Source organism: Caretta caretta, chromosome 9, assembly GCF_965140235.1.
Source record: "Caretta caretta isolate rCarCar2 chromosome 9, rCarCar1.hap1, whole genome shotgun sequence".
Taxonomy (NCBI): Eukaryota; Metazoa; Chordata; order Testudines; family Cheloniidae; genus Caretta; species Caretta caretta.
The window spans coordinates 22,621,309-22,645,893 of NC_134214.1; the positions used below are offsets into that span (position 1 = coordinate 22,621,309).

Genomic DNA, 24,585 nt, shown 5'->3' on the forward strand with positions numbered 1-24,585 from the left:
CTGCTTTGTCCATTGGTTGCAGAAAGAGCAGCCCGTTGGAGCTAGCTGGTGGGGGCTTGGAACCAGAGTGGACCGGCAGCCCCCCATCAGCTCCCCTAAATTCCCTGTGCAGCAGCTGCCCAGCAGGCTACCAATTGCCAGGCAGTTCAGCTGTTCCTCCCCTCACTGCCATGTGCTGCTCCTGCCCTCTGCTTTGGAGCTGTTCCCGGGAGCCTCCTCCTTGCTGTGGAGGGGGATGGGGTGTGCTAATGTCAGGGTGTCCCCCTCCCCCTGCTCCTTTACCCCATTGGGCCATCTCCACAGAACAGGGGGGACAGGACAGGGTGCAGGATGGAGGGAGCTTGCTGGCAGCAGCTGCTGTCTCAACTTGCTGATCTACTTAAAAAGGCAGTGTACTTTGAGTGGGGTCAGCGTACTTAAAGGGGCAATACGCATCTCTCTCGCTCTCACACACAGGGTGTGTGTCTTTGTCTCTCTCTGCCATGCTGTTTCCCCTTCCTCCATTCGTGCTGCCTTGTAGAGTGTCAGGCTACATTAACTACAATGTGTTAACCCTTGAGGACTCAGCCTAGTGCTAGTTCAACATTTAGCAGTAAGGCATTCCCTGGGAAATATCCCACCCTCTTCCACCCTCTGACTCCACCACCTCAACCAAGCTTCATAATTGTCATTGCTGTGTACTGTATTAAATTGTTTAAAACTTATACAGTGTGTGTGTGTGTGTGTGTGTGTGTATTTTGTCTGGCGAAAAAAATTTCCCTGGAACCACACCCCCTATTTACATTAATTCTTATGGGGAAATTGGATTCACTTAACACCATTTTGCTTGAGCTAGCATTTTTCAGGAACATAACTACAACGTTAAGCAAGGAGTTACTGTACACTGAATGCACATTTGTGTTATGACAATAGCTAGCAAAAACAAAAAAATCAGTAATGAAATGCACCTCACTGCACTCCACAATGGGAGTTCAGCCTTCAACAGCAATACTGTCATTTTCATTATTTTCTGCCACAACTGTAACATTCTTAGAATATATTTCATAGTGAACAGTAATGTATCCACCACACTATTATTATGCATTATTTGTACTACAGTAGTGCCCGGAGGCCCCAGCCAGACTAGGGTCCCAGTGATCTAGGCACGAGAGAGAGAGAGAGAGAGGACAGTCCCTGACCCAAGAGCTTGCAGTCTTAGACCCTAATCCTGCAAACATCTACACATGCATGTAGCTTTACTACCATGACAGATATCAATGTGACTATTTACAATAATAGTTAATCATGCCTGTAAGTGTTTGTAGGACCACGGTCTTAGCTTAAGACACTAGCGAGTGAGTGAAACAGCAGGGCCTCTGTAACATGAACATGTGCAGAATTTCTAGGCACAGGAAGGTTTTTTTGTTTGTTTGCAGCTAACAGACAACTTTCATAATCTGCATTTTTTGTTTTGCAGTTTTGTTTGAGAATGTCACACCTTTGAAAGATGCCAGATTAGCTGCCCAGGCAATTCATTCCTATATTCGTTCTTAGAACAGGTACAGTGTGAGCAGCAGTGGTGCAAACGTCCCTATATGACTCTGTAAATATGTCTAAATCCAGATGTGGAGGGACCATCTCAAGAGGTAAAAGTCAGTCTCCATATCCATTCAATACTTGGTCCGTCTGCTAAGACTGCAAGGAAGACTGCCAGTTGGTGCTAATTGCAAGTGGTAGTTTTTGCCATATGGACAGCTGTTCAATAGGAACTAACTCATTTGACAAAGGCCATTAAAAAGAAATAAAATCATCTTCTGGTCACTAACAACCTGAGCTGGATTCTTTCCTCTTTAGGGTACTAAAGAGGAAAGAATATGTATTCCACGTTGCCAGCCCAGAATAATTTTTTGGAGGGATTCATAACTTCTGTAAAAATGTTCTGAAACTACAGAGTTTGAGATACACGAATCACAAAAAGAATGGTGGGGGTCTTATTATATAACTGCTCACTGGAATATCCAATTTCTTTTTCCAAATCAGTTTTTCATATATGCAAACAATGCACCTTGCACACAAATGTTGATTGAATAAAGGGTGGGGGCATATAAAAGCTGGACACATGTTGTGCTATATTCACTATCCAAATAGTAAAGGGCTTTTATTATGTTTTTGTTTTCTACATAACGTATCCTTTTTCAATACGAAAGCACTCCTATGAAGGTTCCTCCACCCCCGAAATAACAACCACTGTGTTTTAAAGTTCTGACCGATGTATAAATATTAACAAAATTCAGAAGCATCTAGTAATTTCACTTGGTACATCTGTCAAATTCTGCTTGCACACTGTTAATTAGACCTGCTGCATAATTAGAAGATAGAGGTTACTGGCTTTGCTTTAAAGGAAAGTAGTTACTAAACAAAGTCAAATTGTTTTTCTTTTCAATTTATTTGAAGTTAAGCTTGATTTTTATAATTGTAGCCTCTCTCAAATAATGGTTAATTCTCTCCTGCTTTTGTCCATCTCTCTAATTTGGTCTCTTGCCACACCCTGGAAACATGTCCAGCTCTACACTAAACATGAGAGTCCATTCAGAAACTTCCCAAATGAGGTTAGCTGTTATGGAGAACAACTGGTTCACCACTATCTGGGTAAACACACATCTCTGGACTATTTTGAAACCTATTGTAGGTTTGTATAATGGGACTGTCATTTTGGTATAAACATTGAACAACATGATAGTGAAGTATGAGAACAGATAGAGCCAGATCCGCAGATACGGTAGATGTCCGCACATAGTGCAAGCTAAAGGTGCCTTAAAGCTTATCTTTTCACTCTATACATTCCCCTTAACTAAGGCAGAACAGACAGATGGCTGCTCTAACTTATGCCAGCTGTAAACGGATCTAGGATGCCAAGACAATGCAGAGGCATATTTGCCTCTCTCTCTCTGCTCTGCCCATGCCCTCCTCCCCCTGATATGTGTGTAACCGGGGGAGACTGAAATGAGAGTGACACATGAGCTGCTATATTGGCTCTGCACTGCTGGGTAAATCCCCTTACATTGCAGATATCCCTCCAGGGCCAATTAAACCAGCACTAGAGCTAGTTAACACTGGGGGCATGGTGAAATCAGCTGCACTTCTCTGGAGAATATGGCCCATGGGATTCTCTCTCTGTTCCCTTTGGGTTTAAAATTATTTTAAAAAAATTACAGGTAACTCATGAAGAAGAGCTTTATTTAAAAGATCATTTTATACCTCCAGCTAATATACGTATATATATTTTTTACATTGGTGGGTCTTTTGGAGGAGTTTGATGAAGTCTGGGTGCACCATGGGGTCACAGCAGGCTGTTCCATGCACATGCTATACATTGGAGAAGACAAAAGGGACATCACTGGATGATCAAAAAGTGGTCATCTGAGCTCCTCTATCATGGAGAGCCATAGTGAAAACACACTGACCAGAGCACCTGAAAGTTAAAAACTGGGTCTCTCCAACTGTATGGCTCTGTGAAATATCATTGTCTTGGAGGGTGAAGTAAACACTGTAGCAGCCAGATTCCAGTTCATTAAGGACTCTGTAGATTAGGAGCAGGACTTTGAATACTTATGTGTAAGGGGAACCTGTAGTCTGCAGAACATTTGCTATGCATTTGTTGCTTGCATGTCATGTGTCCACATCATCCTTTGTTGCTCATGAAGTGCACTGCTGAGAGTTGCACCAGCTTAAGCCTTCTGGTGGTGGCTGTGTTTAGTTCCAGGTTGAATGAGCTGGATAAATCTAACCTAGAGGAGATGAAAGTGTGGATCACCATGGCTTGACTCTAGCCAGAGACAAAATGGAGGTAGACTGTCCTGGCTAACAGAAGATGCTAACATCATCTTCAGGAGTAGTGACTTCAGCATGATTTCAAGACTGCATATCAAATTGATGACACCCTGGACAGCTGGTGAGATTAGCATATTGGCAATTTCCTGGATGTATTTCCCCTTCCAACTATCACAACACTGCTTCTCAGACTAACCGCCAAATCTGGTCATTTTATCCAGGCATTGGACACTTTGATGACAGAAAAAGCCTAGTAGTTAAGCTGGCAGCACAAGAGTTGAGTTTCATCCACATATGGGTAGCACATGAGAATGTGACATTTCATGATCTCTGAATGACCTTATAAGATATTCAAGGGAGAGAGAATAATGAGCCTTCTGGAACTTTCGTGGTTGGGGCACAGGAGGAGCAAAAAATTTATCTTATTAACTTTAGGACAGAGTTTTACAACAGAGAAGACACAGGAAGGTTCATATTGTTGCTTTCTTTAAATATTAGAAAAATCAGAAAATATAACTGAGATTTCTTATTTTCTGCTGAGAATGTTCCTAAAAGTATGCTTTCTGATTTGAAACAAATACGGTATAAACATATTATATTATATTCTTAATGGGTGTTTTGAATAATTTACTAAGAAAAAACAGAAAACTTTCCCAAGTTAGTATGGAATGTATCATTATTTTACATACCATACATACTGATATATGGCCAAGAAGAATATCTTTATGTGGGAATAATTTGTAACTAAATTCTTATACATCAAATGCATAGTTTAGTTTAAAAAAGAAAGAGAAAAAAAAAGAACAGGACTACTTATTTCTGCAACCCTATCTTTTTGCAAGTCCTGACCAAATTCCCTGGCTTCCTCTTTTGGATCACGCCTACTTCAATCCCAGATCTGGAAGCATTCATGTGTTTTCCTTACGTTTAACTCCTCATATACAAAATATCTACTAAACAACAGTACATCCAAACAGATTAACCAATGCAATATATTTCTTTCACTGTCTAGTTTTCTAATGACAGGCACAAACCAAGACAAATCAGGTACTGTTTTTGAGAACACACATACCTAGCTGGAACTATGCTGTAATAATATTATCTCTATTGCCAACTTCTTGCACACCTTCAGGCAGATAGCGTTATTCACATTTAGCAAGGGGGAGGGGGTGGAAGGGAGGAGAAGAGGGAAGAGCTGCAATATGCCCATTGTCCAGAGCCATGCTATTAATGGGGCTAATTGCGACATTTGCTCGTGTTGATGATTTTATTTTGGGTATGTTCAGTAGCAGCAGCAGCAAACGGATAGGTCAGATCAGCTTTTGAATTAACACCAGAATATTGTTTGCCTATATGACAAACAACAGGTCATTCTATCTCTATTCCGCTATGTTTTCATAGCTAATCAGCAACTTGATCCTGCAAGGTGCTGAGTGTACCCGATCCCACTGGAGTCAGGGAGATTTGAAGGTGTTCAGGGATTTTGCAAGAATGAGTTGAAAGTTCTGTTCCCCGTTGCCATATAGCCGAACACTTTATGGTAGAAGAATTCAGCTCTGTGTAAACCCCTTTGCAACTGTAATATCTCTGTCAGCACAACAGGCAAGAGAGAGGCATTTGTCATAGAATTCTAGTGATAAATTATGGGATAGGCCACCAACTCCATCTGCAGCCAATGTTCTATAACCTCAGTCCCAAGATTGTTCATTTTTTTTTTTGTAAATTATTCACAACAAACTGACATGACAGATACAAATTTGTGTGGAACCTAGGATCTAAAACGAGGACCATTTAAAAGGTATGGTTGCCACTAAAAATCTAGGGAGGCAACTAGAAGAAAAAATGGAGCCTACAAACATCAGGGCCTCCCTCAATATTCTAATGAGTTTCTCAAAGGACTTCATACTAAAGATATAATACACTACCCAAAGCCTCATATTAGCTTTTACCCTCTCCCCCACATATTCACCTTTAAATTCACTCTGATGCTATACCACATGAAATCCATAAACATTAGGAATGCTCACTATGCCATTTTACTTACCGAGAAGAAAGGCTTGGCTTGCCACTTTTGCTACAGCTGGTATAAATTCCTGGGCCATCATCAAAGAAACTTCCAAGTGCCAATTTCTGCCTGATAGATTCTCTCTCATTTTTCTGAGCCTAAAAGTGCAGGTAGACAACGAAGTATTAATCTGTCAGTTATAACAACACATTTCTGTAGTATTCAGTATTCAAGCTGACAGTACAGAATTAGCATTTACAGTATTGTAACATGAGATGAGCAAAGTTAGAAACCCACCACTACATTGAGGACATTTCAAAGGCTTTGTTTTAAATTAAAAATCTCCTTTCAGTTGCCACTGATGTACATACACTATTTATCTCAGCCTTGTTCACCTCAAGCTTATCTAACCCACTCATCCTCAGGGCTTTAAAGAGCAGCTTCTTCATTCTTCCCTCCATTGACTGTTGCTCAAGTACCTAGTCTCCAGTGGAAATGATGATAAATGGGGATGAAATGGTAGTTCTAGAAAACAGGTACTGAAGGAAACCAACCTTTTATGCCAAACAACTCATTGTAAATCTAGAAAATTACTGTGTTTACACTGAGCATAAGCTTTCGTGAGCTACAGCTCACTTCATCGGATGCATACTGTGGAAAGTGTACAAGATCTTTTTATACACACAAAGCAAGTGTATAAAAAGATCTTCTACACTTTCCACAGTATGCATCCGATGAAGTGAGCTGTAGCTCATGAAAGTTTATGCTCAAATAAATTGGTTAGTCTCTAAGGTGCCACAAGTACTCCTTTTCTTTTTGCGAATACAGACTAACATGGCTGTTACTCTGAAACCTGTGTTTACACTGCTACTTGGATTATGGACTCAAAACACTTTAAGGAAGATTTTCCAAAACATTAGCAAAATACTTTCATATTGAGCTAACAACATAAAAATATCTGTTCAAAAGGAAGCTGCACCTATTATAGAAAAAACAGTGAAATCATTGGATCATACATAAGAGTATGTATCCTGCTGGTAATAGCTCACCTTACCTGATCATTCTCGTTACAGTGTGTCTGGTAACACCCATTGTTTCATGTTCTCTGTGTATATAAATCTCCCCACTGTATTTTCCACTGTATGCATCTGATGAAGTGAGCTGTAGCTTATGCTCAAATAAATTTGTTAGTCTCTAAGGTGCCACAAGTCCTCCTTTTCTTTTTACATAAGTGTATAAACATTTATTAACTTTCTTAAAAATGTAAATGATGAAGATATTTCATAAAATGTGCGTTTTCAGATTTATATATTTAAAATAGAATATATATAGTGGTTGTGCCAAAATAAAAGCTGTCTGAAAAGACACCTTTTTTCCCGTCTGAGGGAGCTTACATTCTTACCTTTTTTATATATGAAGTGACACGAAATAATTGCTGAATCAGAGTAGAATGAACATCTGTAAAGTAACCAGACTGATCTGAACTAAATTACCACAATTAAATTTGTTACTTTTTCTATATATATTTTCTTATGTGATTGTTTCTTCTCCAAACAATTTATTCAAAATATATTTATAATGGCTACTGCTGAATTAGTCTTTACTCTTTTCTTTATGTTTTACATTTAAAAAATTTAAGCTACAAAGTGCTTTAAAAAATCACCAATCAATGGCTATAGACTTTGTTTTATATTTGGACTGAACCAATCAATATGCAGTAAATGAAAACTTTATTTATGTTTAGTATTAATATAATACTGTACCAGAGGGCCATAAATAATTGTGTCAACACTGACACCAAAAACATGTAGGAAGGCAAAGGATTAATGGAAGGAACATGTTCAGTCTATCAACTGCTCTACAACAATGTACAGTACATGCTGTAAAATATGTAACAGACAAAGCAAAATAGACTGTGCAAGTCTGGGTTTAATTCTGATATCTTCATATAAATGCACTTGAATGGTTTTACTTGTTTAATGTAATTAAAGAAAGTACCTTTCTGATTCTACATGGTAATATAAAATTACATGCAAATTTTATTAAGGACAAAAGAGCCAGATCATCATGATTTAGTTCTGACCTCAATCAATTTTACACTATTATATCATCCATTATATCGTCAGACTCTTAGTAGAATTTGGTCTTCATTTGAAAGCTGAACTCTCCTCTCTTTTCACAATCTGACAAGGATGGCCAACTTTCTACTGTGTGAAAACTGGACAATGAGTGCCCAGAACCTCTCCCACCTCCTGCTCCACCTCTTTCCATTGAGGCTGTGCCCCCCGCTCCTCCCCTGCCCCCATCGCTTGCTGCTCTCTTCCCCTGCCAGCTGATCAGGGCTGTAGGGGTGGGGAGTAACTGGGGCAGGACAAGAGAGGGGAAACCGCACTCCAGGGGTGGGGTGGGTAACTGGGGCAGGACGGGGGAGGGGGGAGCCACAGTCTGGGGGTGGGGGAGGGGGGACCGGCAATCCAGGGTTTGGGGGTGGGGGAGCTGTGGGTACCTCTCTCCACTGGAGCCGTTCCTGAATGCTCCTCCAGACTCCAGCAGCAGCTGCTGCTCTTCCCACCCACCACCCCCTGTGGCAGAGGCCAGTTACTGCAAGTAACCAGACTTCTAGTGTCCAGTCAGCAGTGCTAACTGGACTCTGCCAGGTTCCTTTTTTGACTGGACTTTCTGGTCGAAAACGGACACTTGACAACCCTAAATCTAACCCCAAAAAATTATAGGTAAGCCTGGTAGCAAAACCTATAATTAAAGTTGTCTAGCATTTTCAACTGTAAGTCCCAATTTTCAGGTGTTTATAACTTAGCCAGACTAACTGTTCTGGCTAAAATTTTCCATGTTTGCTTCCTTCCTCAGGCTGATCTTATATATGTTTGTTTATTTTAGTTTCAGCAAAAATGGTTTAGTCATTTCAAAGAATACATTGAGGCAAAAACAGGTAGTTTTGCTAATACTACTTTTCCTTCCCAACTGTTTCTTATTTGTTATTTCATTACACCGCCCTGGAAACATCTGAAAACCAAAATCCTTTTGATAGCTCGTGATGCATGGGCAACTTCACACACAAATCTTCCCTCATTATGATAAAAATATACGCCCTAGGACTATGTTCTTTTGCAGCCTCCAGCTATTACTAGTAGGCCATATCCTGTCATTGATTTTTATGCCAGACCTTCATGGTCTTCAGAGAGAGGCATGTGATAAAGAATGGCTGGATATAGCCTACTGCACTTTTTCCAACATAAAACTCTGCATTGGGTTTCTAATTGTAGCAGCATACCACCACGGCCAACTTTGGAGAACAGCATTGGGGGAAAAATGAGAGGAAAGACTTGAAGATGGCTATCCAAAGTAACTTCAACAATCTCTTCAACTAATGAATAAAATACAAATTTTTGAGGACAAGGAATGTATTTTTAAATCTCAAAGTTATTTTATTTCATGCAATGAAATGCTATGCTAGACTGTGCGAATACTACCAGTTAACTGTCTCACTAGTGATCAATACATAATACATTTAGTTAGAGCAGCTAAAAAGGTAGAAAAGAAAGTCTGCTTCACACAGCACAAGCCAGATAAAGCAAAGCTGTTCTTTAGATTCTAATTCCTTGATTGTTTGTCTTACTGTTCGAAGCTGACGCCACATTGTCTGTTGTGAAGCAATTATATTAATCCCTCAGCTTCAGTGAAACCTTCTGTCTAGTGAATTCTGATAGCATCATCGTTAGTAGCCCTCATTAATGAATAAACCTAGATTTAGATGCTTACTGTGTACTGTTCTCTAAAATTTACAGTAATTTATAGTCTTTCATTCATCCAGTATATCGCTTTTCTATCCAAACATGATGAAGTAACATAGTGCAGCACAAAACAAAAATCAATAGCTTCTAAAGCACATTTACTGAACTTAATAAGCTGGAATATTAGTTTTCAGTACACCGAAAGTGCCGATACCATAAAGTAAGCCCCATCAAATTATTCCTTGATTAGATTTTTCATGCAATCTATTACATGCTGAAGATGCTTGCACCCTTAATCTCTCTCAGCATTTTTTAAACTAGAAAAATGTCAGTTTGAAGAACAAATCAAGATGTGAAGAAGGCACTCACTAAAGAAACAATGTACCATATCCTATGGTATCAAAAAAATCTAAATACAAGGTTAGAACAAATACAGGCCAATCCCTGCCACTTCCAGTTCTCTTATCCTGTTCATTTTTATGATGAATCACTATTTTTAACTCTCCACAGAATGCTCTAATAGGATCTTTAGTCCACCAGGCTAGAGTACTAGAAGCTAGGAACTCCTGAATTCTAGTGAATAATTTTATTAAGATAATGTTGAAGTAAAGGGAAAATGGTACAGAGTTTAGGCATAGAAGTTTCTGGTTATCAGGGAATAAGGTACAGATTATCAAGGGGTGCGAAATTCGGTTTAGGAATGGGTGGCGTAAGGGATACATAATCTGCAATCTCCCCGATTGAGGGTAAAAGTTTAACTGGTCAAAGTACAGACATTGAGATATGGGGATATGTCGTCCATATAATGGCTATGTTCAGGTGTGGAGTATAATGAGTGGATACGATGATGGGGATAGATCTGCCCTCATTTGGTGGGATTTAATGTTCAGTGAGTTTATGGTTCCAGTTCATATGGTCCAATGGAAAAAGCCTCTCAGTCCTTTTCCCATAGTGGATGCACGATTTCGTACCGGCTCACATACCTACTTCTCTCTCACACAAGGTTGCTGTGAGGATTAATTACGGTAATTAAGATCTTTGAATATAAAAAATACTAGATAAGTATTTGAAAAAAAATTATCTTTCATTTAATTTGAAAGTAAGTAAACCATGCCAGACCATATTATGACAGCGTTTTGCCCCCTCAATCTCACTAAACTGGGTTGTTTGTCCTGGACACACAGAAAGACAAAAAAGATGGGGGTTCTTCTCTCTTCACTGTACCAGTCATTAGGAACCCCAGCACCATTCCCCAGCTTCTTTAGGGGATATCTTCCATTAATTCCACTTTCAATTCTGGAGTATCAGGGAACGCAGACTTCCTCAAGAATGAGTACATGCAGTGGACATCTTTTGCTTTTGCAATCTGATATAAAAGAGAGTTACCTTTTCCGTAACTGGTGTTCTTCAAGATGCGTTGCTCGTGTCTATTCCACAATAGGTGTGTGTGCTCGCCATGTGCACTGGTGCTGGAAGTTTTTCCCCTAGCAGTACCCGTAGGGGGAGTGACCCAGCGACCCCTGGAGTGGCTCCTCCATGGCATGGTATAAGGGGAGCAGTGTGCTCCCCCCACCCTCAGTTCCTTCTTGCCAGACAACTCTGACAGAGGGGAAGGAGGGCGGGATATGGAATAGACATGAGCAAAACATCCCGAAGAACACCAGTTACTGAAAAGGTAACTGTCTTTTATTCTTCGAGTGATTGCTCATGTGTATTCCACAATAGATGATTCCAAGCTATATCTGTTGGAGGTGGGTAGGAGTTCACAAATTCCTGGGATGGAGTACAGCCCTGCCGAACTTGGCGTCATCCCTGGTTTGGGAGACAATTGCATAGTGCGAGGTGAATGTGTGAACTGAAGACCACATGGCGGCCCTACAATGTCCTGGATGGGGACGTGGGCCAGGAAGGCAGCCGATAAGGCCTGTGCTCGAGTTGAGTGCGCCTTCACAATCGGTGGCGGGGGAACGCCCGCCAGATCATAACAGGTGCGGATACACAAAGTGATCCAGTTGGAGAGATGCTGAGTGGAGACTGACCGACCCCTCATGCGCTTAGCTGAGGCGACGAACAGTTGCAAAGCTTCCTGAACGGCTTAGTCCGCTCGAGGTAGAAAGCCAGAGCCCTTCGCACATTGAGCGCATGGAGGTGGTGTTTCTCACTGAACGCATGAGGCTTGGGGCAGGGGACTGGCAGAAAAATGTCCTGACCCATGTGATAGGCGGAGACCGCCTTCGGGAGGAATGCAGGGTGTGGGTGGAACTGGACTTTGTCCTTATGAAAAACCATGTATGGGGGCTCGGAGGTCAGGGCCCTGAGCTCCGAGACCCACCTGGCTGACGTGATAGCCACCAGGAAGGCCACCTTCCACGAGAGGTGAGACCAGGAACATGCGGCTAGCGGCTCAAACGGGGGCCCCTTGAGAGACGGGAAAACACCAGGTTCAGGTCCCACTGCAGGACTGGAGCCTAACATACGGGAAAGACGGTCCAACCCCTTGTGGAACCGGCCAGTCGTAGCATAGGGGAATACCATGTGCCCCTGCACCAGCGGATGGAAGGCCGATATGGCCACCAGGTGCCCCTTGACTGATGAGGGCGCCAGGCCCTGGGCTCTAAGGTGGAGAAGGTAAGCTGGATCGGGGCGGCCACCAGGGAGATACCCCGTTCAACTGCCCATCTGGAGAACCGTGACCATTTTGCCAAGTAGGCGCGGCGTGGAGGGCCGTCTGCTTTTCAGGAGGATGCGTTGGAACCTTTCTGAGCACGTCCTTTTCCCTCTACCTAACCATTGAGCAGCCATGCCATGAGGTGGAGAGCTGCTAGGTTGGGTGGAGGAGGCGGCCCTGGTCCTGGGAGAGCAGGTCCAGGCGGAGCAGCAATGGCCACGGTGGAGCAACTGCCAGGCCTGAGAGGGCCCCGTACCAATGCAGCCTGGCCACGCTGGGGCAATCAGGAGGACACATGCCTTGTCCGTCTTTATTTTTTTTCCAGGACCCTGCTGATAAGTGGGAACGGGGGAGGGGGGCGGGAAGGCATAGAGAGAGAAAACTGGCCTGATCAGGACAGGCAGAAGGCATCTGAGATAGCACCCCATCCCAGTCCCCCCTGCACCGGAGCAGAACCGGGGACAGCGCTGGTTCTGCCGCGCTGCAAACAGGTTCACCTGGGGAGTTCCCCACACGCAGAAGAGCTGGTGAGCCACTTCCGGGTGGAGAGACCACTCATGTTGGGAGGAGAAGTTCCTACTTAAGCGATCTGCCCGCGCATTCCGGGTGCCCAGCAGATGGAAGGCCCTCAGGCAGATGTCGAGGGCTATAGAGAAATCCCACGGCCTGAGGGCTTCACGGCAGAGGACCAGGTTCCACCTTGCCTGTTGATATAAAACATCAAGGCAGTGTTGTCCGTGAGGACCCTGACTATCTTGCCCTGCAGGTGTGAGCAGAAGGCCATGCATGCCACGCGTACCGCCCTGAGTTCCTTGACTTTTATGTGTAGGGACAGATCCTGCGCCAACCACAGACCTTGGGTGTGAACATTCCCCACATGTGCCCCCCAATCCAGCTCTGACACATCGGACACCAGCTCCAGTGACGGGATCCTGTCCCAGAATGAGACCCCTTGGAGCGTGTTGCTTGGGGTGGACCACCACTGCAGTGAGGCGATCACCAAGTCAGGCATGGTGAGGACCTTGTCCATCCTGTCCTTGGCCTGGGAGAACTCCGAGGCCAGCCAGAGCTGGAGGGGCCCCATTCAGAGTCTGGCGTGGCGACCACGTATGTGCACACCGATATGTGACCCAAGAGCTGGAGGCACGCTCTGGCCATAGTCACCAGGAACCTTGTGACCGTATTGATGAGCCCTTTTAGGGTCTCGAACCTGTCCGGTGGGAGGGAGGCTGTGGCTGACGAGTTGTCCAGGAGTGCCCCAATAAACTCTATGCGTTGGACCGGGACGAATGTGGGCTTGGCGTAGTTTACCAACAGGTCCATGGCAGCGCACGTGGACAGTAGAAGCATCACATGATCCCTCACCTGCGACCGAGAGCTGCCCTTGACCAGCCAATTATCCAGATACAGAAAGATCTGGACCCCGGCGCCTGAGGTAGGCTGCTACCACCGACATACATTTTGTAAATACCCTGGGGGAAGTGGATAGGCCAAATGGGAGGACCGTAAACTGGTAGTGATTCTGCCCACCAGGAAACGGAGGAAGCGTCTGTGCCCCTCGAAAATGTGAACATGGAAGTACGTGTCCTGCAGATCAAGGGCAGTGTACCAGTCCCCGGGGTCCAAGGAGGGGATGATGGAGACCAGTGAGACCATGTGGAACTTGAGCCTCATCATGAACTGGTTTAGATCCTGCAGATCCAGGATGGGCCTGAGTCCTCCTTTGGCCTTTCAGCCGTGACCACTCTGGGAGGAAAGCACACAACCAATTGTAGAAGGGAAGCTTCATGGTGGGGGGGGAGGGGAGGGAGAGATATCCCTGGGGAGAACTGGCCAGGTGCCCCCGAGCGTCCCATCAAAACCGCCTTTTTCCCTGCCTGTTTGCTCTTGGAGGACCCAGGTTGCAGGGCAGGCCGCGACTGCCTCTGAGGGCACCTTTTATAGACCCTCAACTTGTTATAGGCGGCCTTGTACTTCGGTTGGGTGGCCTGAGCGGGAGCCTGCTGCGGCCTAAACTTAGATTTGGCCAGAGACGGGACATAGAAACCCAGAGTCTGGAGGGTCGTGTGTGGGTCCTTCATGCCATTCAGCTTTGTATCTGTTTGCTCCACAAACAGAGCTTTGCCGTCAAATGGGAGATCCTGCATGGCAGCCTGCGCTCCACTGGACAGCCCGGACAGCAGGAGCCACGACGCCCTTCCCATGGACACCGCCAAGGCCATGCACTGTGCTGCCATGTCTGGCGCATCCAGAGCCGCTTGCAGGGATGCTCTGGCAACTGCTGTACCCTCCTCCACCAGCGCCTTGAACTCTTTCTTATTGCACTCCTGGATGGAATCCTCGAACTTGGGCAAGGAACCCCACAAATTGAATTCATACCTGCCCAGGAGCGCCTGGTGGTTTGCCACCCACAACTAAAAACTCAAGGGAGAATAAAGCCTTCTCCCGAAAAAATCCAGCCTCCGCGAATCTTTATTTTTCAGGACAGGGGCTGGTTGGCCCTGCTGCTCCCTGTGATTGATGACTTGACCACCAGGGAGTTGGGTGCCGGGTGGGTGTAGAGGTACTCGTGCCCCTTGGCGGGGACAAAGTACTTGCGTTCCGCCTTCTTAGAGATGAGGGCCAGTGAGCCGGTGTTTGCCACAAGGCATTTGAAATTTTTGCCACCCCTTTGTGGAGGGATAAAGCTACCCTGCCCGGTGTCGAAGAGGACAGCACGTTGAACAGGGAGTCTGACGGTTTCTCCAACTCCTCTACCTGGAGGTGGAGGCTTGATGCCACCCTTTTAAAAAGTTTTTGATGGGCCCTACGTCCTCCTGCGGGACGGAGGGGGGCGGGGCTGTTATCGCCTCATTCGGGGAGGGCAAGGAAGCCAGCAGGTGCTCTGGGTGTCCGCCAGCACCGGAGGATCACCACTCGGTCGGACTCCAGGCACGGTGCCAAGGACATGTGTCCCACTGACCCCCTCCTTGGAGGTCTGGAGAGGGAGGCCGATGGCGTCTCTGAGGCTCTGGCTACCGAGCGGGCCCCCACCGGGGGCTGTGTTGGGGCCACGGTGCCCACTTGTACCACTGGGACGGCCACGGGGCTCGGAGTCACTGCACTGGCTGTGACACTGATGGGCCCTGGTTGTTTGGCCTGTCTGGCCTGTCCCATGGAAGGGAGACTACAAGTGGAGGCCGGGCTGACGAACAATCTGCTGCTGTCTTGGGACCGGGAGGAACGGCAGTGCAGGGAGCGATGTTGCCCATGGGACCGCGACCTCGATGCGGAGGACTGGTACCATCTGTAGCTGCTGCTCTGCAATCGGCTCTGACGGCCGGACCAGTGACTGCGAGGTGCCAGTGATCGATGCCCTGGCCTGCGGAGGCGATGCCTTGGTGGAGTCTTGAAGCGGGATTCTGAGCGGGAACAGCGTTGATGTCCGTTCCGTGACCAGCCGCGGTAATCCCTATGAGAAGAGGACCTCTGGTGATGTCTGCCTCGGTCCCATCGGTATTCACTCCGTGACGCGAAGCAGTGCCAGGAGTTTCGGTCAGACGGCACCCAACCAGACAGACAGTCTGGTGGGAGTTGAGGGCGATCCACAAACTGAGACCGGTGCCATGCTGGGGGCGACTGCGGAGAACCCAGCAGTGGCTTGCCCCTGGGGTGTGGTGCCAACATCGGTGGCGCTCCTGGTACCGGCACGGACATGACGTCCCGGGCCACCTGCAGGGCCTCCGGCGTTTCTGAAGCAGCCGGGCTACTCCACTCTACATGAGTCGGAGGTCTAGAGGCTGGAGGGGATCGAGGACTGCTCAACATGGGTCTAGTCTCTGCCCCTGGATTCTCTTGGTGCTGCTGCGAAGAAGGCGTTTCCTTTGCCTTCTTGTGCCCCGGGGACGGGGAGCAGTGCCGACTGGTCAAAGGCATCGGAAGGTCGCTGCACGCCGACGCCGCGGTGCCTGGTGCCGACTCGGAGCAGCGCACCGGAGTCGGGGTCAGCGCCGACTCCATCAGAATAGCCCGGAGCCTAATCTCTCAGTCCGAGTTTCAAACGACTTGTAAATCTTGCAACGATCGCCGATATGGGTTTCTCCCAAACAGCATAAACAGTCTGCATGCGGGTCACTCCCTGGCATAGATTGCCTACAAGTGTTGCACAACTTAAAACCCAGGGTGTGGGGCATGCCCCGGCCTGTGCACTCTAACTAACTGAACTGCTAACTAACTACAGGTACTAACACCGAAAGAACAAAAAGTTCTGGGGACGAGCTACAGCAAAGCTGGAGCAGAGCAGTTCCAATGCACCTTCACTGGAGGCAAGAAGGAACTGAGGGTGGGGGGAGCACACAGCTCCCTTATACCGCGCCATGGAGGTGCCACTCCAGGGGTCGCTGGGGTGCTCCCCCTACGGGTACTGCTAGGGGAAAAACTTCCGGCACCGGTGCATGTAGCAAGCACGCACACCTATTGTGGAATACACATGAGCAATCACTCGAAGAAGAACTGATCAACCCAGTGTTTTTAGTATATCATGGGCATACACAAACAGCATTAGTCAGCAATCAATCATCTTTTAACTGGCACTCTTTGCATACAACACATTATATCCTAATTAGTCTAAATTTACACAAACTTATATTTTGACTTTGTATTCAGATGTATTATGATACTTAGTGACAGTATCTTGTCCTATAGGCGCATAAGGATTTCTGAGTCAATGCAGACGAAAACAAAATTATTATATTAGTATCTGAAGTTTTAATATAAAAATTAGCATTGTTTGCAGTAACTTATTTTAAAGCTACAGAGGCACCACAAACTTTTTCTAAATGTATACAGTGCTCATTTGCACTAGATACACAAATGCAAAGAACTCTATAATCTAAACATTAATAGGTAAATCCACTGAAGAGACTGCTATACCCTGGGCAAGGCTAGCCACAAGGTTGAACTCAAGCCCTTAGTCAGCCCCTCAGTCTGTTCATTCCCTCTGGGACACCTGGCATTGGCCACTGTCGGAAGACAAGATACTGGGCTAGACTGATCTTTGGTTTAACCCAGTATGGCCGTTCTTATGTTATTAGTCTGGTGAATAACAGCAGTCCTCAAAACTTAGATCTCTTGTGATTTTTTAGTCATTTGGCTAGGATTTATCTTCAAAAAGGTTAGTGATCAGAGCTACAGTATAGATAAAATTTACTCAAAATTTTTCAAATAAAGCATACAACTGTTGCAATGTTTGGTAGCTTTAATGTAATCTTCAGACGCTATTTATGACATCTTAGATGTCATGGCTGGATGTAGTAAACACCTATTTCTGTATTTTCTTTCAGGGTTTTTATCCCATGAGAATTTATTTACACACTTTCATACATGTTTTTGTACAAAACCTTTTCCACTGTAACAGCACTACTTTATGTAGTGCTTATTAGCATGAATAGATCCACCAAAATCAAAAGAAACTGTTCATGGTAGTAGCACCATGCTCAGTAAGTTTTTGCAGGATCAGAGCCTTAGTGAGGGGGAATCAGACATCTATAAAGTGCCTAATCAATCCTATGTACTTTCATACATCTGGCAGGTTTTATGCAGAATGTCATTAATGCTTCCCAAAATTTGTTGAGATTCTCATATGGAAAATACTATGTAACAGTGCAACGTTTTATTAAATATTATAATTAAATTAAATTATGTGTCATCTAGTTCCGTGGTTTTCACCCTTTTTTCACCAGGGACCTATGTTTTCTATCTTGGCAGGGATGAAAACAAGGAGCAATGGAGGAGGAGTGCAAGCTGCTGCTTCTTAGTCCTAAGTTTGCACCCGCTGGGTCCTAGTGACAGTAGTATTTCTCTACTTCCTTAATATGCACCTGAGGGTCATGCCCCACCAGTTGAAAAATGTGTATCTACTCTACTGCTTGCAAAGAGCAACATTTTCTTCCATTTCGTCTATTCTTAAGCACCTCTGCCGGAAGGAACAGTGGCCTTGTTATTAAGGAACTCTCTTGGGAAGGTCACAAGATACCTGCAAATTGAACATTAGGATGATTAAATATTTACATTAGAGGTGTGCCTCAAGACCCCAAACAAGAATGAGGCCTCATTGTGTCAGGTGCTGTACAAATGGATAAGAGAGACAATCCATGCTCTGTCTGGGTTGCATGTTGACTATGGCTTTATAGTGTTTTAAGATTTTCTTTACCTCAAGTCTATTGCTTATTATTCACCTCATTACTGTAAATATTTTTTTCAATCTGTACGAATATACTACCCTCAAATATCCCTTTCCTCCAAGTCACACAATTAATTTCCTTATCTTCTCATCTATTTATTACTTTAGTGGCCCTTCATTGGATTCTGATGTATCTATATTCTTTTAGAACAGTGATTCCCAAACTTGCTCCGCTGCTTGTGCAGGGAAAGCCCTTGGCGGGCCGGGCCAGTTTGTTTACCTGCTGTGTCCGCACACTTGGCCGATCGTGGCTCCCAGTGGCCACGGTTCACTTCTCCAGGCCGATGGGAGATGCTGGAAATGGTGTGGGACCAGGGACGTACTGGCCGCCGCTTCCAGCGGCTCCCATTGGCCTGGAGCAGTGAACCGTGGCCACTGGGAACCACGATCGGCCGAACCTGCAGACACGGCAGGTAAACAAACCGGCCCGGCCCGCCAGGGGCTTTCCCTGCACAAGCGGCAGAACACGTTTGGAAACCACTGTTTTAGAAATAAGATGCCAAATATATATGACTCCCTCCAAGCTGGCATAAAGTATTTTTAACATTTCCCGTGTTCTACCAGTGCTAACCCTACATTCAGACCAGAATGTCATTTGCCTTTTTTGCAGCTTCACTTCATTTTGAATTCATGTCTCATCTGTCTCTCTCTCATCTCCAAAGACTTTTCTGCATTACTGCTCTTTAAGTAGCACCCTCATCTTTTATGCTTGTGCTGGGGGTTACTCTTCCCTGCTTTTTTACTTTTACATATTTAGTCCCATTTAGATCTCTCTCAAACTTTCAGATCATTCTGTAATTTTGATCCATCCCCCACTGTGATTGCAATTCTTCCCAGTTTGATATCTGTACATTTGATCAATGTACAATTTATTTTATCCACTAAGTAATTACTGAAATATTGAATAATACAATTCCCAATATTGAACCCACATTAATGCACTTTGTAAGTCACCCTCTAGATAATGACCATAAAGGTATCAATTGTGCCATAAGTTCTTATAAAACAGGGAACAGTTCCTAAAAAGCCTAATATACTTGAAAGCTGGATTTCATGCTAAAGATAAATCACTGTAACGGATACACTGAATATTTTGATATTAGAGAAACTTGGTTTCAGACAGGAACCAAATCAATAATCTCATTCTTCAGCTACCAAGAATTTTTAAATTATTTTCTACATAAGAAAATCACAAAGAAACAAACACTTGGAATATAAAAATATTAACATAATTAAACATGTATTATATACATCTATGGTCAAAGATAGGTCTTTCTGTTAGATCTAAAGTGAGATACACAGATTTTCACCAAAGAATCAATTTTGTGGCTAAAGCACACAGTCTAAAAGGACAGTAGAATTTTTGTAAATGTGCACTACTTGTAGCTGTTACCTAGGAGAACGCAAATGCTACATTTCATTAATATCATGAGTTATTTTGCCTTCTATCCCATCACCTAGACTTTCACGAAGCAAAACAGGTTTGAATTATTAATTCCCAAATTATAGTGCTATAAATAAATAGTGTTATAATTCTGAACACTACATCCTGCCATTAGTCCAGCTGCTGAAGGAACAGGAAAAGGAAAAGTTACATAGTCTCTTCCTTCTATATCCATTGTAGGATCTAATTTTAACCACAGGAATAGAACTGTTCGATTTTTCTTTTTTTCTTTTAAACAACAATACCAAAAATATTTACAAGAACATAAAAAAAAGATGTGGTATTCATCAGTACATAACTCGGTCTAGCACAGAACTCATGCATGGATTAATTCCCCAACCATTGATTATGTGTGACAAAGTTCCTAAGAACCTTACTGAAAGTTAAGTTTCAAGGCCAGTTTTGCTAAACCAGTGAGGTATCTGTGGTTTAGACAAGGAAAGGAAAATGAGAATCTCTACATCTAAAACACTAATTTCAATTAAGTTTACATTAAGAGAAGTGCCAAACTTACTTCAGTAAATTAACAACTAAAATGCCACGGGGAGGCCATCATTTTGACCCTTTGTGATCATATTCTCCATGCCACATCTATCTACTTACTGCTTTTTAAAAAATATATTAATTACAGCTTTGTTGTTTACTGACCCATACATTTACAATTTGTTTTCTTAATGGTCCCCTATCTTTCCCACAAGAAAAAATAAAAATAAAAAACCTCTCACTCTTCTTTTAACCCCACAGCAATAACTTCCATTTACCACATTTGTCCCACCTATTTACCATCTGTTCTTCTTGCCAAATATTAGAAAGGAGAAACATCCCTAGAGCTGTGCTGGTGACAATAGCACAAACAAGACGATTATAAAAGTTTTATGTATTATATACATACAAATAAAAACACATACCCCTCTGCAGACTTATGGTACTATAATATATAAATAATGCTTGCATCTGTGATTTTTCATTGCGTAGTTATGGATGCCATGTTTTCTTTACAACACATTAAAAGGGCAAATGTTACACACTTTGCTTGGAAGTTGGAGTGTTGAAAGTTATGCTATTAACCTTGGGGCACTTGCCCTGGCAAAACAACAGTTACAGAAGTTAGTCAATCTATCCAAAGATATTTTAACGTTGGCTAAATATTCCTATATGACAATATAAAGTTGATTCCATGGGTCATGTATTCACCATTTAAATTTTACCATTTACTATAATTACACCATTGATGTAATTATCTGCTGCCTGAACATCTGAACTGGCTTGAATGTTTGAGAGGATACAACTTCCTCAGTAATTTGTAGCTGCTTTTTGGCACTGATCTACAGTCCTGTCAACCTCTCTACTGCAATGACCTACTCTGTTGGAGGGTGAAATGCTGTTTTCTGTTAGTCTGTAGATTCATGAGCATGACAAGACCAATGTGGATAGGAATTATGGAAGTTTCTTGAAAGGTATTATATATCACATCCAGTGGTTGTATGGGATTTAATGCTGATTGGACACATTGAGAGGGTACTATTTAGTATCTGGGAAGAGTAGCCCTGTACGGCAGTCTTTTTCCAGCAGATTTTGTACATACACTCAATACAAAGAGGGAGTTTTGTCAGGTACGAACAGGGGATTAGCAGATAAGCTTTTACAGTTTTTATCTTTTTTCACAACATACCAGATAGAATCATAGAATATCAGGGTTGGAAGGGACCCCTGAAGGTCATCTAGTCCAACCCCCTGCTCAAAGCAGGACCAATTCCCAGTTAAATCATCCCAGCCAGGGCTTTGTCAAGCCTGACCTTAAAAACCTCCAAGGAAGGAGATTCTACCACCTCCCTAGGTAACGCATTCCAGTGTTTCACCACCCTCTTAGTGAAAAAGTTTTTCCTAATATCCAATCTAAACCTCCCCCACTGCAACTTGAGACCATTACTCCTCGTTCTGTCATCTGCTACCATTGAGAACAGTCTAGAGCCATCCTCTTTGGAACCCCCTTTCAGGTAGTTAGTTGAAAGCAGCTATCAAATCCCCCCAATATCTGATATCTGAAAGATATCTGAAATAGTATTACATTTTTTGATTCAACACAACCAACGTGGCAAGACTACATCCGTTTCACATGGGCCAATCAAGAGAAACTCCACTGAGTCACTTGGGTTTATACAAGTGTAATCTGACCCCCTGAATCTACATTCAAGGACTAAGTAAGGTGAATAATATAAATGCTGTCATACCTCTGGCAATTTAAAGGATTAAGACAGTTATGTAGATGTTGCCAACAGTTTACTACTTCTCATTTGCTTTGGCTACACCTGCTTTCCTTTCCTGGATTAACTCCACATTTCTTTCTTTACTTTAGTTTGCTTGTAACAGGTTTGGGATTAACAAGAAAAGACTTAAAAATACTTTAGTGCCACAATATTACCTCCAATTCTTAGTTATTGAATAAGATTGGGCAAAATTGTTTGACAAGAAAGCTCTATATGCCCTCAGAAAAAGGAACAGTCTAACGATCCAATAGCGTATTGGAGTACAGGTACTACTGAGTTCTGTTTTATTTCTAATCCATCCACTGTCAGAGAGTGCTAAGACAACATTTACTGGATAAGCTTTCCTGTTTTGCTCAGTTTTATTAATGTTGTTACTGAAATATCACTGGGTTATTCCCATCATTTATACTGCATGTTAAGAAGAATGTGAATCCCACAATAGCAACTTGGAACTTTAGTTGATTGCTCATCCATCAGTAGTAATGCATTAGACCATTATCTTTTACTGACCTGCTTTTATGTATACTTCATTCCATGTATAATAAACAATAATTGACTCTGATATGGAATTTAACAGTTTGTATACACAGTAGATTTTATATCTATATAGTAAATTGGTTTAAATGTAGAGTTATTGCTGAAGTATTTTTACTGGGCAACAGTGTGAAATTTGTTCCAATCATGACATCTTCCCTGTACAAGAACTTTACTGCAGGGGGTGTTAAGATGCCATTAATGTGGACACTTATCACCTCAGACTTTTTCCCTTCTTGGCAATTATACAACACTGAAAACACAAGCTATGGCAGACCAATAAACAGCAGTACATGAGTCAGCTCTTGGGATTTACTGACGGTATTTCCAAAGGAGTGAACAAAGTTCATACATTACTACTTACATAACACAAGAAGTGATTATTACAATGCAGCCCATTGTTTTAATATATTTTACACACTAAGATGTCATCTGAAATAGTGAGTATGTACAAAACTTATTAAAATGTAAATTTAGAACCAACACGTAGCAGCAATTAGACAACTCTGCAAATATCACCTCACCGAGGCTTTATTCAAGGACACTGCCAACGTACAGAAGTGTTTAAAGGTAAAAATATGTTATTCTATTAACATTTAATTGGATTAAAAACCCAGCGGGGTTATGGCAATTTTTTATTTAATATTAGAAGCAATGGGCCAAATGTTGAAAGGTGCTGATGTCAGATACAATGGGCTGGATGCTGCCCGGTGCTGTAGTTAGTGAGAGTTGAGGGTGGTGGGTCTGTTATGGAATGATACTTCTACATACTGTGAAACAGTTTAGAACAGCACTTGTTTCCCTTGGAAGGAGGTTTGGGGTGGGGGGGAGGAGGGAGAAGTTGCATAATATCCTGGCTTGTCGGGACAAGCATATACTTGCAGTTAATGTCAGGATTACAACCATGCCGCTGAAGCTATTTTTGCCTCAGGTCCGTCATTACCAGATGTAGACAATTACTATATTTAAAGTTCCAAAACGGTACATGGCATACTTTATTTTTAAAGGGACAAAGGCTGTTATAATATTTATGAAAATCCTGTACTCATAGAATACTTGTTTTCATATCTTTCACTTCAAGATGTATTTACGGTGCAGTACAAATAAAATGAAAATTTAGAGTCAAAATTTTTCATTTCTTAAGCTGCACTGTAATTTGTATTAAAAACCAGAGGGTCACAATATTTCTGAATTATTTCTTAAATTACAGTTTTGACAACTAAATGTGGAGTGTAAGACGTTTTACAGAACATGGCAGTATACCAAAAACTGAATCAAATTTTAATGAAAATTACTTGTGTGTTAAATATAACAGAATGTTTCACTATTTTAGCAAATAAAGAAAAATAATCATGAAGAAACATTTATATATCTGGATGAACTGTAGCATAGGGTGCTGGGAATGGTACTGGCAACTCTTCAGATTTGAATGGTTTCTCTTTTGCAAAAACAGAGCAATTGTCAGAAGACAAGCGTCCTTTTTGTCTCTTACCTTTTTATAATTCCCCTCCATCTCCAACGTGGATACTTTACTGATGATGTCATCCATTCCATCACTGTCCATATTCATCCTTTAACTCTCAAACCCCCTCACTGCAGATTAAATATTCCTTGCAATTATCACTATTCATTGTATCCATAATTTATTAGTCCATACTCCAAGATCTGTTTGGATTTCTCATTTTTAAACTGAAATATCAGATGAAAACTGAAATTCTGTCAGTGTTCTTGCTCTTTTTCATTCAGAGAGACTGTCCCCTACTTTTACCCTTGTCTCGTTCACTCTAGTGTGAGGACAGCTGCCATTCCATGCAGTTAAAATGTGACTTCTTGCTGACACTTTGGCCTGTCAAGGGTATGGTCTTCTCACAATCTGCTATCACCTTCC

At 43.1% G+C, this 24,585-nt stretch overlaps 1 protein-coding gene across 4 annotated transcripts in view; it reads right to left on the minus strand.

Moving 5' to 3' along the window:
- The window catches only part of SCHIP1 (schwannomin interacting protein 1), a 121,020-nt gene that overhangs the window by 26,111 nt on the left and 70,324 nt on the right, over window positions 1–24,585 (minus strand). For 3 of the 4 annotated variants that reach the window (XM_048862784.2, XM_048862782.2, XM_048862786.2), the window contains one exon: window positions 5,855–5,973. In XM_048862784.2, coding sequence (XP_048718741.1) covers window positions 5,855–5,973 — 119 coding nt within the window. Of the gene's footprint in view, window positions 1–5,854; window positions 5,974–24,189 lie in introns of all 4 variants that reach the window. The other variant, XM_048862785.2, reaches the window with a different exon arrangement.